The following is a 13,570-nucleotide window of genomic DNA, read 5'->3' on the forward strand; positions in this document are numbered from 1 at the left end:
AAATTCGCTACTGATATCTCTGCTTACTAAAATGTCTCCTTTTTTGAATGTGAATTTTCTCTCACAATTCAAAAGGAATTTTATCACATATTTCAATGAGAACAGGAGTGAATGTTTTCTTCAGCATATTACTGTGTAATCCTCTTACTCTCACTTGGTTTCCCCCTTAGTTTCATAACCAAAACATTATAAAATTTTAATACATTAGCTGAAGAAATCAGAACTCAAGAACTTCAGTTTACAAGGTGGATCTACAGATTAGGTCACTGTAAAACAGTGTTCAACTAAACTGAAACTAATTGCAAATAACACTGCATGCTTTAATTACATCCCCTTAACCAACATCCCTCTCCCTCTCTTGCTTTCTTCATAGCCCCTTCTGGCATTCCTTCTGGAATGAGCTTTTTAAGAAAGTGCGGTATCCCGGATCATCCACATACTCATTCTTAAAGCGGGAACTCAATACTCTCTGCCTCTTCTCTCCCAAGATAATGTCTGCTCCATAAAATGTGTCTTCAAATCTCATGTCAGAGGCTGTAGACTAAAACCAGACATAAACTACACATACAGCTTCATACAGCCCATCATATTCTGACAAGTTACATGGAAACATAGATACATTTGGATAGACCATATGAAGCTAGCTAGACTGCTATTATGCAGTTACAACTGTTTTCAGGAAGATGCCCAAATATTAAATATATATTTTAAATGTAGATTTAAAACATAATTTTCACTTTTCTGTATTTTGGATATACTACTGACCATTTAATTCTCTAGGTCTGCAGTGCTCCTTAGAAACATCTAACACTAGTTATTCAGAAAAGTTTGAAATGCAAGGTAATACAGCACAGATCTCTGAAAAGAAACTTTCACAATGCCTAATTTGCAAAGAATCAGAGTCACAATTTTGGTTGTCTTTCAGCAAACTTATCCCATTTGGGAATCAACTGAAACCAAGCAGCAGGACAGCAAACAGCAAGCCAGCTGGGAAAAAGCAGCAGCAGAAATTTCTGGACCAACTTTCACTACTGAGTCATGGTAAAATTCCCAGGACTAGGAATAGCATCATTTGTAACGAATTGGTGTCATTTATTTCAAGACATGGGAACGGTATCACAAGCTGTCTTTAACTTGCACAGTTTTCAGCATGAGGAGGGAAGGAGGTGCTGGCCATAGCCAGTAGGTTTAAGCTCTGTATTTATAGAATTTGAGGTAATAGTAGAAAACCATGTAAAGGTCTGAGTACAGGCTGTGGCTTGTTTTATTTAGTTGACCAAATTCAATGTTTTTAACCTGTACTTAATCCTCCAGTGAAGTCAGTTGTGTCAAATGCAAAAAAAAAAATACATAATGTCGATAAAAACTCCATTTTAAAAAGAGTAGCATAAACCCAACTATATTTGTATTGTTATCCTTAGTGAAATGCAAGCTGGCATTCTACAGAATCTGCAAATAATTATAAATGATTTTTACACATAGTCTCCAAAAAAAATAAATAAAAAAAATAGTGGAATACTTTCCAAGTACAATGAAAAATCCAATTGAATATAAACAACCAGATGGTTTATTTAACACTTTCCAAGACATCTATCTTAACCCTAGATTGTCAGGACACTGAAAGATGTGTGCATTAATGCCAAATACACTGAAAAAAAGGTATCTTAGCGAAGAATATTTGACCACTGCACTTCCCATTAGAAAGAGCTGTCCTAATCATATTCTGTTCCTTCAGTAAAACAGGGTATCCTGTCAGTAAACACTCCCTCAGCAGGCTGACAGCCTCATTTCTCTGCCTATCTTTCCCAGCTTTACCTCCCCTTTCATAAATGATTACAATCCTTTCCTTTGATAAACTCCTAGATTCTGAAATATAAGGCATCTATTTTTGGATTGGCTGCTGAGAACTGGATGAAAGGAAATTATGATAATAACAATGATGGCAGCTGCACATGGCAAGAAGCACAGAAAGGGAAAGTCAGTGTGGAACCCTCTTCAGCTGCCTCAGTTTGTAATGTGATGTATTACATCATACAATCTGACAGATGCCTGCAGAATCAACTTTGCACATCATTCCCCTACAACTCCTTGCACCCAGCTTCCAAGAATCAGCTAATTAATGTCACATAATGAATGTGTGAATTCCACCTCCCTGCAGCAATGAAAAATATACTGTACACTGCTCTCCCTTCAAAGCTTCACTGCAGTGAAGCAACGCAATTTTGAACAAACAGCTCTACATGAGAAGAACATGTTGCTCTTTCTGAGTAGGTGGATTGAATTGTACAACATTTAGCATTAATGACAAGGACAGCAGTTGTCCTGTCTCCCCCAACAACTGGATGGCAGACCTTTTCCCTTTTCAGTCTTTAAGTGTTCTGCTTCTATGAACCTCAACACTTTTCCACATGGCAGGCATACAAATGACTAGCTTGTGGATATTCTTTGAAACTGCAGGAAACAAAAAATCCAGTGACACTGATGAGTTCTGATCAGGCACTTTGTTTCTTAGAACAAGTTAATCGCATTTTTATTAAATTCAAGTCTTTTAAAAGCATTGCATTTAAAAGCTCTGAAAACTTGGGAAGTTTTTTAAAAAGTATACATGTTATAAGCATACTGAAAGAACAGAATGTCTGTCAATTTAAATATTTACTAATGTGATAATTCATGGTCTGACAGCTGATCGAACAAGATGTCCCTTTTAGGAGAAAATAATTATGTCTGACAACAGCATTTGCCTGTACTAGAAGAACAACTAACCACTAGCAAATGGACACTTGTGCTAATTGTTATGTTGACTAAGAGAGTCATGTTAGTACAGGCTTCACAAAACATTTGTCCAATTTAAACTGAAAATCTAGAATATAGCCAAGAATAATGTTACTGGCATTTCAAGCATATACATACTATGAGCAAATACTCACGAAACGTGCTTTTACTCTCTTAGGGAGCTCTTCATCTAGTGTATAGATCTCCTCTCTCTTCATTACTATTTGAGAGCCATCTTCAAACTCAACCTAATTGGAAAAATGCGTATTTGAATATAAAATCATAATTTAACTCTTGCAGGAAGTTTCTGGGAATGTCTCCAGACAAAAATATATGTGCAAATACAAAAGATTTGTATTTTGCTATCTACTTCTGGAAGCTAAAATGAGGTTAAAACATAAAAAAATGTTATTTCTTAGGAAATGCAACACATGCAGAAGTTGAAACTGGTTTCTAAGCAGAGACTTCAAAATCATCAGTGACACATACACGACAAAGTAAAATTTACTAGATTAGGAATGCTGAGCAGTAACAATACAGACACCATTTTGTGGGAATGACATATTGAAATGTCTTCATGTCATTTTTACTCACCTCTAATCTTTTTTTTTATTTTTTTTTACTTGCTTCTAACAAATAAATAATTAATTTTAACATTCTGTGATTCAAGGTTGAGGAAGACCATATCAAGAGAAAGTATGAGTGACAACTAAGGAAATACCAGTTAACAGAATTCTATTGAATCTGATGGAATTTCTTTAAAATGCTCTGTTCAGAAGATGAAAAGCTTTATCATGCTTAGGTTTAGATTTAATCCAACATGAACCCCGTTAGCAGAAAATGAGAAAGGAAATGTAACTAGGTGTGGAGAATGTTAAAATGCTTGGGTTTTGAAGCATTTAAACCTTTTCAGTTGCTGCTGTTTCTTTTTAAATACTTCATCTAACAATTGTGAATTTCAGCTATTATCTATGACGGCAGTTTTAGTTCCCACAGAAAATGCACTTAAGTATAAAGTTCAGTATAAAACTAAAAGAAGTCCCATTCCAAATCTAGGTGACTTAATAAAAACACATGAATGACAACAGTCTTAGGGGGGGAAGAATAAGCCCAAATTCAAACATAGGAAAATATCAACTTATTGGAAGTATCATTATAGATAAAACTGAAAAAAAAAATACGTATTTGAACTTGTAAATGCACTGGGTTTTGAAGATTCAAATTAAAACTTTGCCACAACTGAGTATGTCACATCAATTGTTAACAGATGAAAAATCTAAGTATATTTATTCTCAAAAGCCAGGGTATAGATCTATGAATTACTAACTTCTTTAAAAGCAATTTTTTAACAGCAAATAATAAGAAGCACATATCTGGAATGCCTTTCAAATCCACAGAACACAGATGGATAACAAAGTCACAAAAGTCATTACTTGCTCATTTTTGCTCCTCTTACTAACTCCATAAGCCTAGTCTGTTAGCAGTATGCTAGAGGAATTTAAAGGTCAATTTGGCTTAAGCTTGTTTAATAAAATTATGACAATTTAGGTATTTCTCATCAGGATACAGGAGCAGTCTTTCTGCTATTCCCCCGCCTTACTGTACAATCTATTTGGTAATATGTTTTTGCATGATACTGTTGGTAATAATGTTTTTTGTATCACTGGTGAAAGAACCAGGGAGGAAATGAACTCTGCCAGTTCCATGTGATCAGAAAATCACCTCCTGAATGGGCAATGTTTTTATTTTCAGTGTGCAGCAGGAGTAACTGCTTCATACCACAAAATCAGGTACGCCTCCATTATGAAATATATTGAATACTTACAATGAAGAGTAACTGGAAGTTCTTCAGCTATAATTCAGCATACCACACTGGAAATTAATTGCCTACCGTTAAATGCAAACACAAGAACTCCTCTAAGACTTCAAATAGTACCATGATCCAAGCAAAATATAAACCTACCACCTCTAATAGTTCCAATTTAATTCAGACTCCAGATACTATATTTCAAATCTTCAATTTTTACCCAGCAAGTTATTTTATTTGGACTTCTGTTCCTGCACCTTGTTTGTTTAGTATGTTATCTCCATGAGATTTTATCAGGACATCATAAATTAAAAGGTCAGCTGACATTATTAGGAAGCAGTTAATAAAGTGAATGGGTAATTCAAGAATCTCAAAAGAAACTCAAAAAGTTATACTGAATGTCAATATAAAAAATGATAAAGAAATCAAACACAGATTGCATTAACAATTTCACTTAAACATCTGCTTCATTTGGTAGGTATAACACTGCTTAGGGATTGTATAGGATCCTGGGTGGTAAATGTCAAATGGTGACACAAATTCTGGTGCATTGTGTCATAGCTCCTGCAAGCACTAGTACAGTTGCAGTCAATACAAATGTCTCGTGAACATGAGGAAAATTCACAGATTCATCCAAGCAAAACAGATTTGCCTTATTAGATCATAATACTCATTTCACAGTCCTTTTCAGTCTCTCCTTTTGTTTTGCCATCTAAGAGATCACACAAAAGGCTTTGTAAGAGAATCTCAGAGGTGAAACAGAGATCTCACAAGCCAGAAGAATTGAGTATATGTATGCACAAATACTGGGAGCTTTCAGATTGGCTGTGTAGGAAGACTGGAGGAAGAACTAGAAATGCGTGCTGCAGTTCCTCCATCATATTTGAAAAACTACGGCAGTCAAGTGAAGTTCCCAGCGACTGGAAAAAGGGAAATATAACCCCCATTTTCAAGAAAAGGAAAATGGATGACCCAGGGAATTACAGACGAGTCAGTCTCACCTCTGTGCCTGGCAAAATCTTGGAGCAGATTCTCCTGGAAGGCATGCTAAGGCACAGGAAAAACAACAAGGTGCTTGGTGACAGCCAGCATGGCTTCACTAAGGGGAAATCCTGCCTGACCAATTTGGTGGCCTTCTATGATGGGGCTACAGAACTGATGGACAGGGGTAGAGCAGTTGATGTCATCTACCTGGACTTGTGCAAAGCGTTTGACACTGTCCCACACGACATCCTTGTCTCTAAATTGGAGAGACATCAATTTGATAGGTGGAGCACTCGGTGGATAAAGAACTGGCTGGATGGCCGCACACAAAGAGTTGTGGTCAATGGCTCAATGTCCAGCTGGAGACCAGTAACGAGTGGCGTCCCTCGGGGATTGGTGTTGGGACCGGTCTTGTTCAACATCTCTGTCGCTGACATGGACAGTGGGATTGAGTGTGCCCTCAACAAGTTTGCCAGTGACACCAAGCTGTGTGGTTCGGTTGATACACTGGAGGGAAGGAATGCTATCCAGAGGGACCTTGACACGCTTGTGAGCTGGGCTGATGCCAACCTCATGAAGTTTAACCATGACAAGTGCAAGGTCCTGCACCTGGGTCGGCACAACTACAGGCAGGGCAGAGAAGAGATTCAGAGCAGGACTGCAGAGAAGGACTTGGCGGTTGGTCAATGATAAAACTCAACATGAGCTGGCTTCAGTGTGCACTCGCAGCCCAGAAAGCCAACCGTACCTTGGGGTGCATCAAAAGGAGCCTGACCAGCAGGTCAAAGGAGGTGATCCACAATACTCTGGAGTATTGTGTGCAGTTCTGGTGTCCTCAACATAAAAAGGACATGGAACTGTTGGAACAAGTCCAGAGGAGGCCCACGAGGATGATCAGGGGACTGGAGCACCTCCTGTATGAAGACAGGCTGAGGAAGTTGGGGCTGTTCCGCCTGGAGAAAGCTCATAGCAGCCTTCCAGTATCTGAAGAGGGCCTACAAGGATGCTGGGACTGTAGTGATAGGAAAACAGGTAATGGGTTAAAACTTAAACAGGGAAAGATCAGGTTAGTTATAAGGAAGAAGTTCTTTACTGTTAGGGTGGTGAGGCACTGGAATGGGTTGACCAGGGAAGTTGTGAATGCTCCATCCCTGGCAGTGTTCAAGGCCAGGTTGGACAGAGCCTTGGGTGAGATGGTTTAATGTGAGGTGTCCCTGCCCATGGCATGGAGGGTTGGATCTTGATGATCTTAAGGTCCTTTCCAACCCTAACTATTCTATGATCCTATGATTCTAAGTTAGCCTTATACCCTCCATGTCACAGACTTTCTGCAACCTGTGGCCATGTTATGGCAGCCTTCCTCCTATCCTACAGATTGATAGGGCTTGTCACAAGGCAGTTTACAGTAATCTCCCATGACTGTTATGCTGATGAACTCCAAACTTTACTGAACCTCTGCATGCAAATCCATTTTCCTTCAACTAACCTGTTTTCATTATGTTGTCCAAGCGGTCTAAAATAAGACAAAGCTTGTTTTGACTATGTCAGATTCCTTCAAATATGAAAGATGACAACATTCCTCTAATCTACCTCATAGTATTCCCCAGGAGACCAGCTGTTCAGAAGATTAAATGAGTTGAAGATTAATGTTACTATAGAATGCTACTATAGAACAATAATATTTTTATTTTATAAAGGACTTTTCACCTTCACAATGTAATACAGCTGCTAAATATAAGAGAAGAGGTAAGATTTAGAGACCAGCTCAGGGGATCAGGCATTTGAGGATTTGAGCTCGATTGAAAGTCATTGGCAAAGTGAGAAGGTCAATGCAGCAAGTCATTTAACCTCCCTGTGCTTTAATCTGTCTACAGATATAATAGTAAATTTGCTATTTTTGTAGAGTAATGTGAGGCCCTGACATGAAAAGAGTTACATAAGTGAAAATGATAATATATATAAATGAAATGTACCTAGATTCTCATTCTTTCAGAAATGCCATTATTATTGTGATTGTTTTATTGCAGTTTCTATCATTCACGTGGGTACTCAAAGCTGCTGACTGATTTTTCTCAAAGGCAAGCACATAAAAAAAAATAATTATTGTGTCTTTGAAATCAGAAGTCAGCTTTTTAGCCTTGCTGTCAACACTCAGCTCCCTTTTGCCCTTGCTAGGGACAAAAAGCCCCTTAGATTCTGTGTTAATTAGTTCAAAAGTGCCTCAGACAAATGAAAAGTGAGGCTGTTTATGCTCCTGTTTTTACTATCCTCCTTTCCATCCTTTTAGCAAATGCTTAAGGTTCATTGTAGTCACTCACCAATACTTAATTTTATATCATTTATTATATAATCACCTGACATCAAATAAAAGTAACCTAGAGAAAATAACAAATGTTATTTTTCAATCTTAATATTCCACCTGTTTACCTGAGTTCATATTAAATGAGCCTTTTTCTTAATTTTATAAGGACAGGTAAAACCTCAACTTCTGAAGAGTTAGCAGCACTTGTTAATGGTTTAGCAGCTTTATTTATTAGTTTAAATGCATTAGCAGTTACAATAAGAGGTTACACTCCAGCTTTTTGCAGCTTTGAAGATTCAGCTGGTCACTCTAATGCTAGACCCAAATGAGAAATTTGCAATAGAGACATTTGGAAAACAAGCACATGATAATAAAAACAAGTACATGATAATGAATATGGACACTCACCTGATACATGTAAGTTGTGTTTGCTCCCACATACTTTGCACCATAGAGTTTTCCATCAGGCCATTTCACTTGGACAACCTCTCCCTCTGCAGGTGGGCCCAGCCTTAGGCAATCTCTGCTCTATTTACAAAGAGGGATAGAGTCTCAAATCAGTGAGTGAGCCATCACACTAAAATTACCAGTAAGCTGCTTTTTACAACTCCGTGTTTCAAGTTTTATACTCCTGCTAATGGGCTAACAGAAGACACTGTTAGCCTTTATGAAAATGAAACACTGACCAAAGAAACATTCTCTTTACAGCTTGATGCTGCATTGGCAAGGCAACATATGCACAAATCAGATAGCTATCAGTAACTGTGACAGACTTCCCTCAAAATTAATTTCCATCACAAACTGAAAATAAAGATCACTAAATTGGAATTGCATATGTGCAACACTTTCTCTTTTACATATTCAAGTAACTCATGCTTTGTTAACCACAGCACATTTTTTTTGCTAGATGCTAACTGCTGACTGAAACATAATCTGATGGATCAAACTATAAATTGTGAGAATGCCAATGGATTCTTTGTTTAGCTGATGGAGAAACGTTGAAAGAATCCAAATGCTTACAAGAAAGAATTAGGCAGGATTTTTTTTTTTTTTCCAGAAGATATAAACAGTTTTTTTCTTGTACTTTGGCGATATTCTGTGCCTGACTTGCTAAGCATGTCAGAGCAGCACAGTTTATGCTAGTTGCAACATATCCTTGCTAGGGTTTCCTTTGCCCCATATGGCCTAGTATGACATAATTACTCATTTACAGAGCACACTGACCATACAACCATAAGAACAGCTGTCCATACGAGCAAATACATGCAGGACCAGAAAAAGATCACTTCAGGTCTGCACTCACCAATTCTTTGGAAGCTCTCTCTGCCAAATACTCATTCTCACAAAGGCATCTATATTTCTGACAGACTACATCACAAGACTGGTCATGTAAATTAGCAATAATACGGTAGTATTCTCCTAGGTGTGAGAGAACTTACTGGTGACCATGTCACCTGAGGTCACTGCTAAGAGGTGTAGACTGGGAAGAGAACAGATAAAGCAAAGCATTCAGGTACAAGTAATCAGTGACAATGCCCTGCAGGACCCGGTATTACCTCATGTTAATGAAATACTATAACCATTTTCAAACTCTCATAGAGCAATTTATGAAAATACTGTATTTTTGAGTTCAACAGCCCACTTCTAACAGAGGTCAACAATCATCATGAGAAAGAACTTAAAATGTGGGAGCAAAAATGCACCAAAGATCCTTACTGCGATATTATCTTGTTAGAATATCATGCTACCCAAATCCTGGCTTCATAAACTATTTTAATCACATGTATCTTAATCCATGAAATTTGATTCAACACTTGAAAGAAGTGAAAAGCTGGAGTTTCACGGAAACACACTTTCCTGCATGACAATACTGTTTCTGTCAATTCTTATGTGTTTGTGTCAAGAGGACAGCTCTAACATACACCCTGCATGTTTGCCTGGCAAAGGTTGCTATGACAGACACAGAAAGATACATCCTTTCAACTTCACCATGTATTTGGGGTAGTAGGTGCCATTACTGTATTACCCTTCATGGTATTTCCAAGAGAGGCAGGGGGATAGGGGAATAGAATGGCTGCTGCCTATTTTCCAACAGTGGAATAATTATGACTTCTCAGGGAACAGGGATTGCTAAATATTTTCAATGTTCTCTCTCCTCAGTGATGACTGTCAGGATGACTGTTTTCCTTTTTGTATTTCTTCCTCTACCTATTTCTTGCTAAAGTGCAAAAAGGAGTCTTGGCTTAGTATCTTGAACCAAACTTTCAAAATGCATCATGGAAGATAGGAAATTTCCTATTAACAATGTCAAACCAAACATTCATTTTCCAAGAACAAAAGCCCAGCATGAATTACTCCCTTTGCACCTTGCACAAAAAAAAAAAAATCTCACAGCTTCTCTAGGATAGCTAATGGAATTGCTCATATGGAAAATTAGAGTTCTCATGCAAATAACTAGACAAATAACAATCCCATTCTTCATGTATCATCTTAATGTCTCAGTCTATGGAACAATGTTTGGGAAACCTGTAATAAATAATTTTTGCTGTTGCTTCTAGAGCTCCTTCCTACCTTTTATTTTCACATTGCATAACCATTTCAGAGACTCTCTTTTTACTGCAAAAATAACTCCCACCATTATCTTCTGGGGAATGATCAGATTTGTTTCATAGACTGACAAAACCGCAAAACTGCAACCTCACTTTTCCCAGTCATATACTGAAAAGTCAAACATCGAGATATGGTAATCCTTCAACATTTCTGTACACCACTCATAAATCTACATCCAGTTTGTAAAACATGTAGATTTCCCATATAATTAACTTCATATATTTTCTCCTTTATACAAATGGAAAAAACTGTGCCTATCACTACTGAAAAGCCGATCCATTTAAGTGTCTATTGTCACATTCCAGATGTTGCACAGCTCAGAACCCCATGTCTGAGCATGGTGAGCTACTGAATGTTGCTCAGGGACATGTCCAGTTGTGCTTGAGTATCTCCAAGGATGAACACTACCACCTCCCTGGGAAACTAGTCCAACATTTGACAATTTACATAGTGAAAAAGGCTCACATAAAGAAAAATTCCATGTGAAGGTGCTTCCTGTATGTCAGTTGCTATCCATTCTTTTCCATACATGTCACTCTGCACGTATCTGCTACTGTATGTCCAGGTCCTTCTTGTAAAAGTGAGCCATAACTGGACAAAGGACCCCAGATATGGTCTCAGCAGTGCTAGGTTTACAACCATGCAAAAAGTTTCTTCTTTGCAGCGGCCAGGTGAAGGGGAACAAACACCGACACGATGTACATTTGCAAAAAGCTCCGTTTATTGCTTCCAAGGCTGCTCTTAATATACTGCTTTAAGCTTCCTTACACGCGATCATGCACTACTTGATTGGCTGCCTCGCTTCGTCCATGAAGTGTTCACGCGCCGCTATTTCTTTTCTGGTTGGCCCTAGGTGTTTGCGTTAGCTTGGCATTATATCCTGTTTTGCGGTTACTGGTATCCCGTTATTGCATTCCTATTTTGCTGATTTCGACATTGCTTCTTCTCCTGACTCGGGGTTATAAATTCATATTCTCACAGCTTGCTGTAGACCTGTCCAACTGTCCATGCTCGACCCCCAACACTTCTTAAAGAAAACTGCAAATAAGAGTAATTCTAAAACTCTTCTTGTTTATTATTACAGGTTTTGGAAACATTAATTCTGGGGTTCATTATATGCATTGAACTAAAATAGTTACCAATCCATTCACAACAGATGTTTGAAAAATACGCTGAAATACTGCAGTTCTCTTATTTTCTATCACTTAGGAATTCTTGGGTACAGCACTACAGATAACGTAGATGGTTTTACTGGTTTTCGGTTCTGATATTCCTTTGTTTTTACCACAAAACAAATTATATTCCTAAGAGGCTTAAAAATACTTTGGTTCTTTAAGGCTGGACAGAGCATTTGAAAGTAACAAATCCAGTTGCATGGCAGAGTGGTGATGGCTGACACAGACTAGGAACATATTTGGAGCCATGATAAGAAAAAAAAGGAAGTCTGCACTTGAGGCCTGCACTTGAATCTAGGAACTGTGAAATGCTGCAAAATAACGTGATTACAGCCACTGACACCTGAAGAACATACCTTAATTTTTTAAAACTTTTCTGGAAAATATGTTCAAATGCTTTCCTAAATTAAGGCTAGAAATTATAGATATTCTGGTCTAGGATGAATTTATGAACCATTGAGACTATTCTCCAAAACTGTCAGAAACAGATGCTTCTTTTTGACAGTGTTTTGCCTGGCAATTATGTTATTAATTCAGCTATTTCAAATTCAACAGTTATTTTCAAAATTATAAGATATAAGAGCCTTTGACTTCTGTGTTTGATCCAAAGAAGCCACACTAAAACCAAATATCTTTAGTCAATTCGGAGGAAATGGAAAACTCTGTGGTACAATCCTTGAAGTCAACATGGCTATATAAGCTCATATTTTCAGCCACTGGTGAAAAGAAGCCTGCAAGTTAAACTGATAGCAGAAAGTATACTGTAGTCTTTCATGTCAAGATTGTAGTAGGAAAGGATGAAATTACTCTGCGGCCACAAATATCAGCCAATGTTAATTTACAGAGTCTCTGGTCTGACAGAAAGCTAGATAGAGTGGACATCTTAGGAAGGAAAATATTCACATGCTCAAAGTAGAATATGTTAATGAAAAACAAGAAGCTTTTGGTTTCAAGTATTTTTCCCCAGTGAGGAAGTCAGCAGTTGAACAAAAAAGATAAAAAAAATCTAGATGCCGCAACTTATTTAGTAACATTTTAAAAAAAAAATCCTCAAAACAAACCCAAACCAGGTTTAATACATGAAAAGCAAAAAGCTCTCAAAAACATGTCTGAATAGTCTGAATTCACAAACTCCCCACCACTTCATTACTCTGAATCTAGCAGCAGTAAATGTTTTCATTAGCTTGTACAATGTTCTGCCTTTCAACAGTCAGCTTAAAGCTCAATGTTTGATCTTTCAGAAGCTTCAACAGAATCATATCCTTCCAAATCCGATTAGGTCTCTGGTGAATGTGTAATGTGATTGGTGAAGAAGGGATCAATTAACTCTTTTAACTTAAAAGTTATGGTCATAAAGTTTAATATTGAATGTAATATTCACAGCACTACCATTGGTCATTGTACGTCAACAATTTGTTTGAAAAAAAAAAAAACACCCACAAATGAGGTCCATATGTCGTCTTTTAGAGGAGGTATACACCCAACAGTAGTTGCATATTTAAAACTTTTCTTAGAAAACAATTATAATCAAATAGAAAAATGTGAATATTTGTCTAACCAAATTAGGGCGCAACTCTGTCAGATCACACGGTTCTTACTGTTTTGATGATGTGATCGATGTGATCCTAGCCTGACTAAAGAGAGCTAGAAGAGTTTTGATGAAGGTTCCTGATTCAATCCTGCTACTTATAGACTAGTATGTCTTGTTTCAAAAACTGTTTTTGCCTCCCACTGTACTTTCCCATGAGCATTCTGTGGCACGTCTACTAGAAGAAAGAAAATCAATCTCCAACTTCATCAGATCAGAATATTTTCTCTGGGAGACTACTAAACTCAGTTCTTACAGTTGCGCTCCCAGAGTGGGTTTAATAGAGAAAAAGAGGATTCAACACTGCAAGGTAAAAGGCATTTGCAGTCCAC

At 37.6% G+C, this 13,570-nt stretch overlaps 1 protein-coding gene across 1 annotated transcript in view; it reads right to left on the reverse strand.

The window, feature by feature from the left end:
* Positions 1-340: 340 nt before the first annotated feature.
* The window catches only part of LOC134158768 (lysine-specific demethylase 4C-like), a 132,439-nt gene continuing 119,209 nt past the window's right edge, over positions 341-13,570 (reverse strand). The window contains exons 13-15 of the mRNA XM_062609068.1: positions 8,274-8,393; positions 2,928-3,020; positions 341-541 (exon numbers count right to left, since the gene is read on the reverse strand). Coding sequence (XP_062465052.1) covers positions 368-541; positions 2,928-3,020; positions 8,274-8,393 — 387 coding nt within the window. The 3' untranslated portion in view covers positions 341-367. The remainder of the gene's footprint in view (positions 542-2,927; positions 3,021-8,273; positions 8,394-13,570) is intronic.

This window comes from Pezoporus occidentalis, unplaced genomic scaffold, assembly GCF_034315485.1.
Source record: "Pezoporus occidentalis ecotype Australia unplaced genomic scaffold, CSIRO_AGI_Poc_V1 ctg133, whole genome shotgun sequence".
Lineage (NCBI taxonomy): Eukaryota > Metazoa > Chordata > Aves > Psittaciformes > Psittacidae > Pezoporus > Pezoporus occidentalis.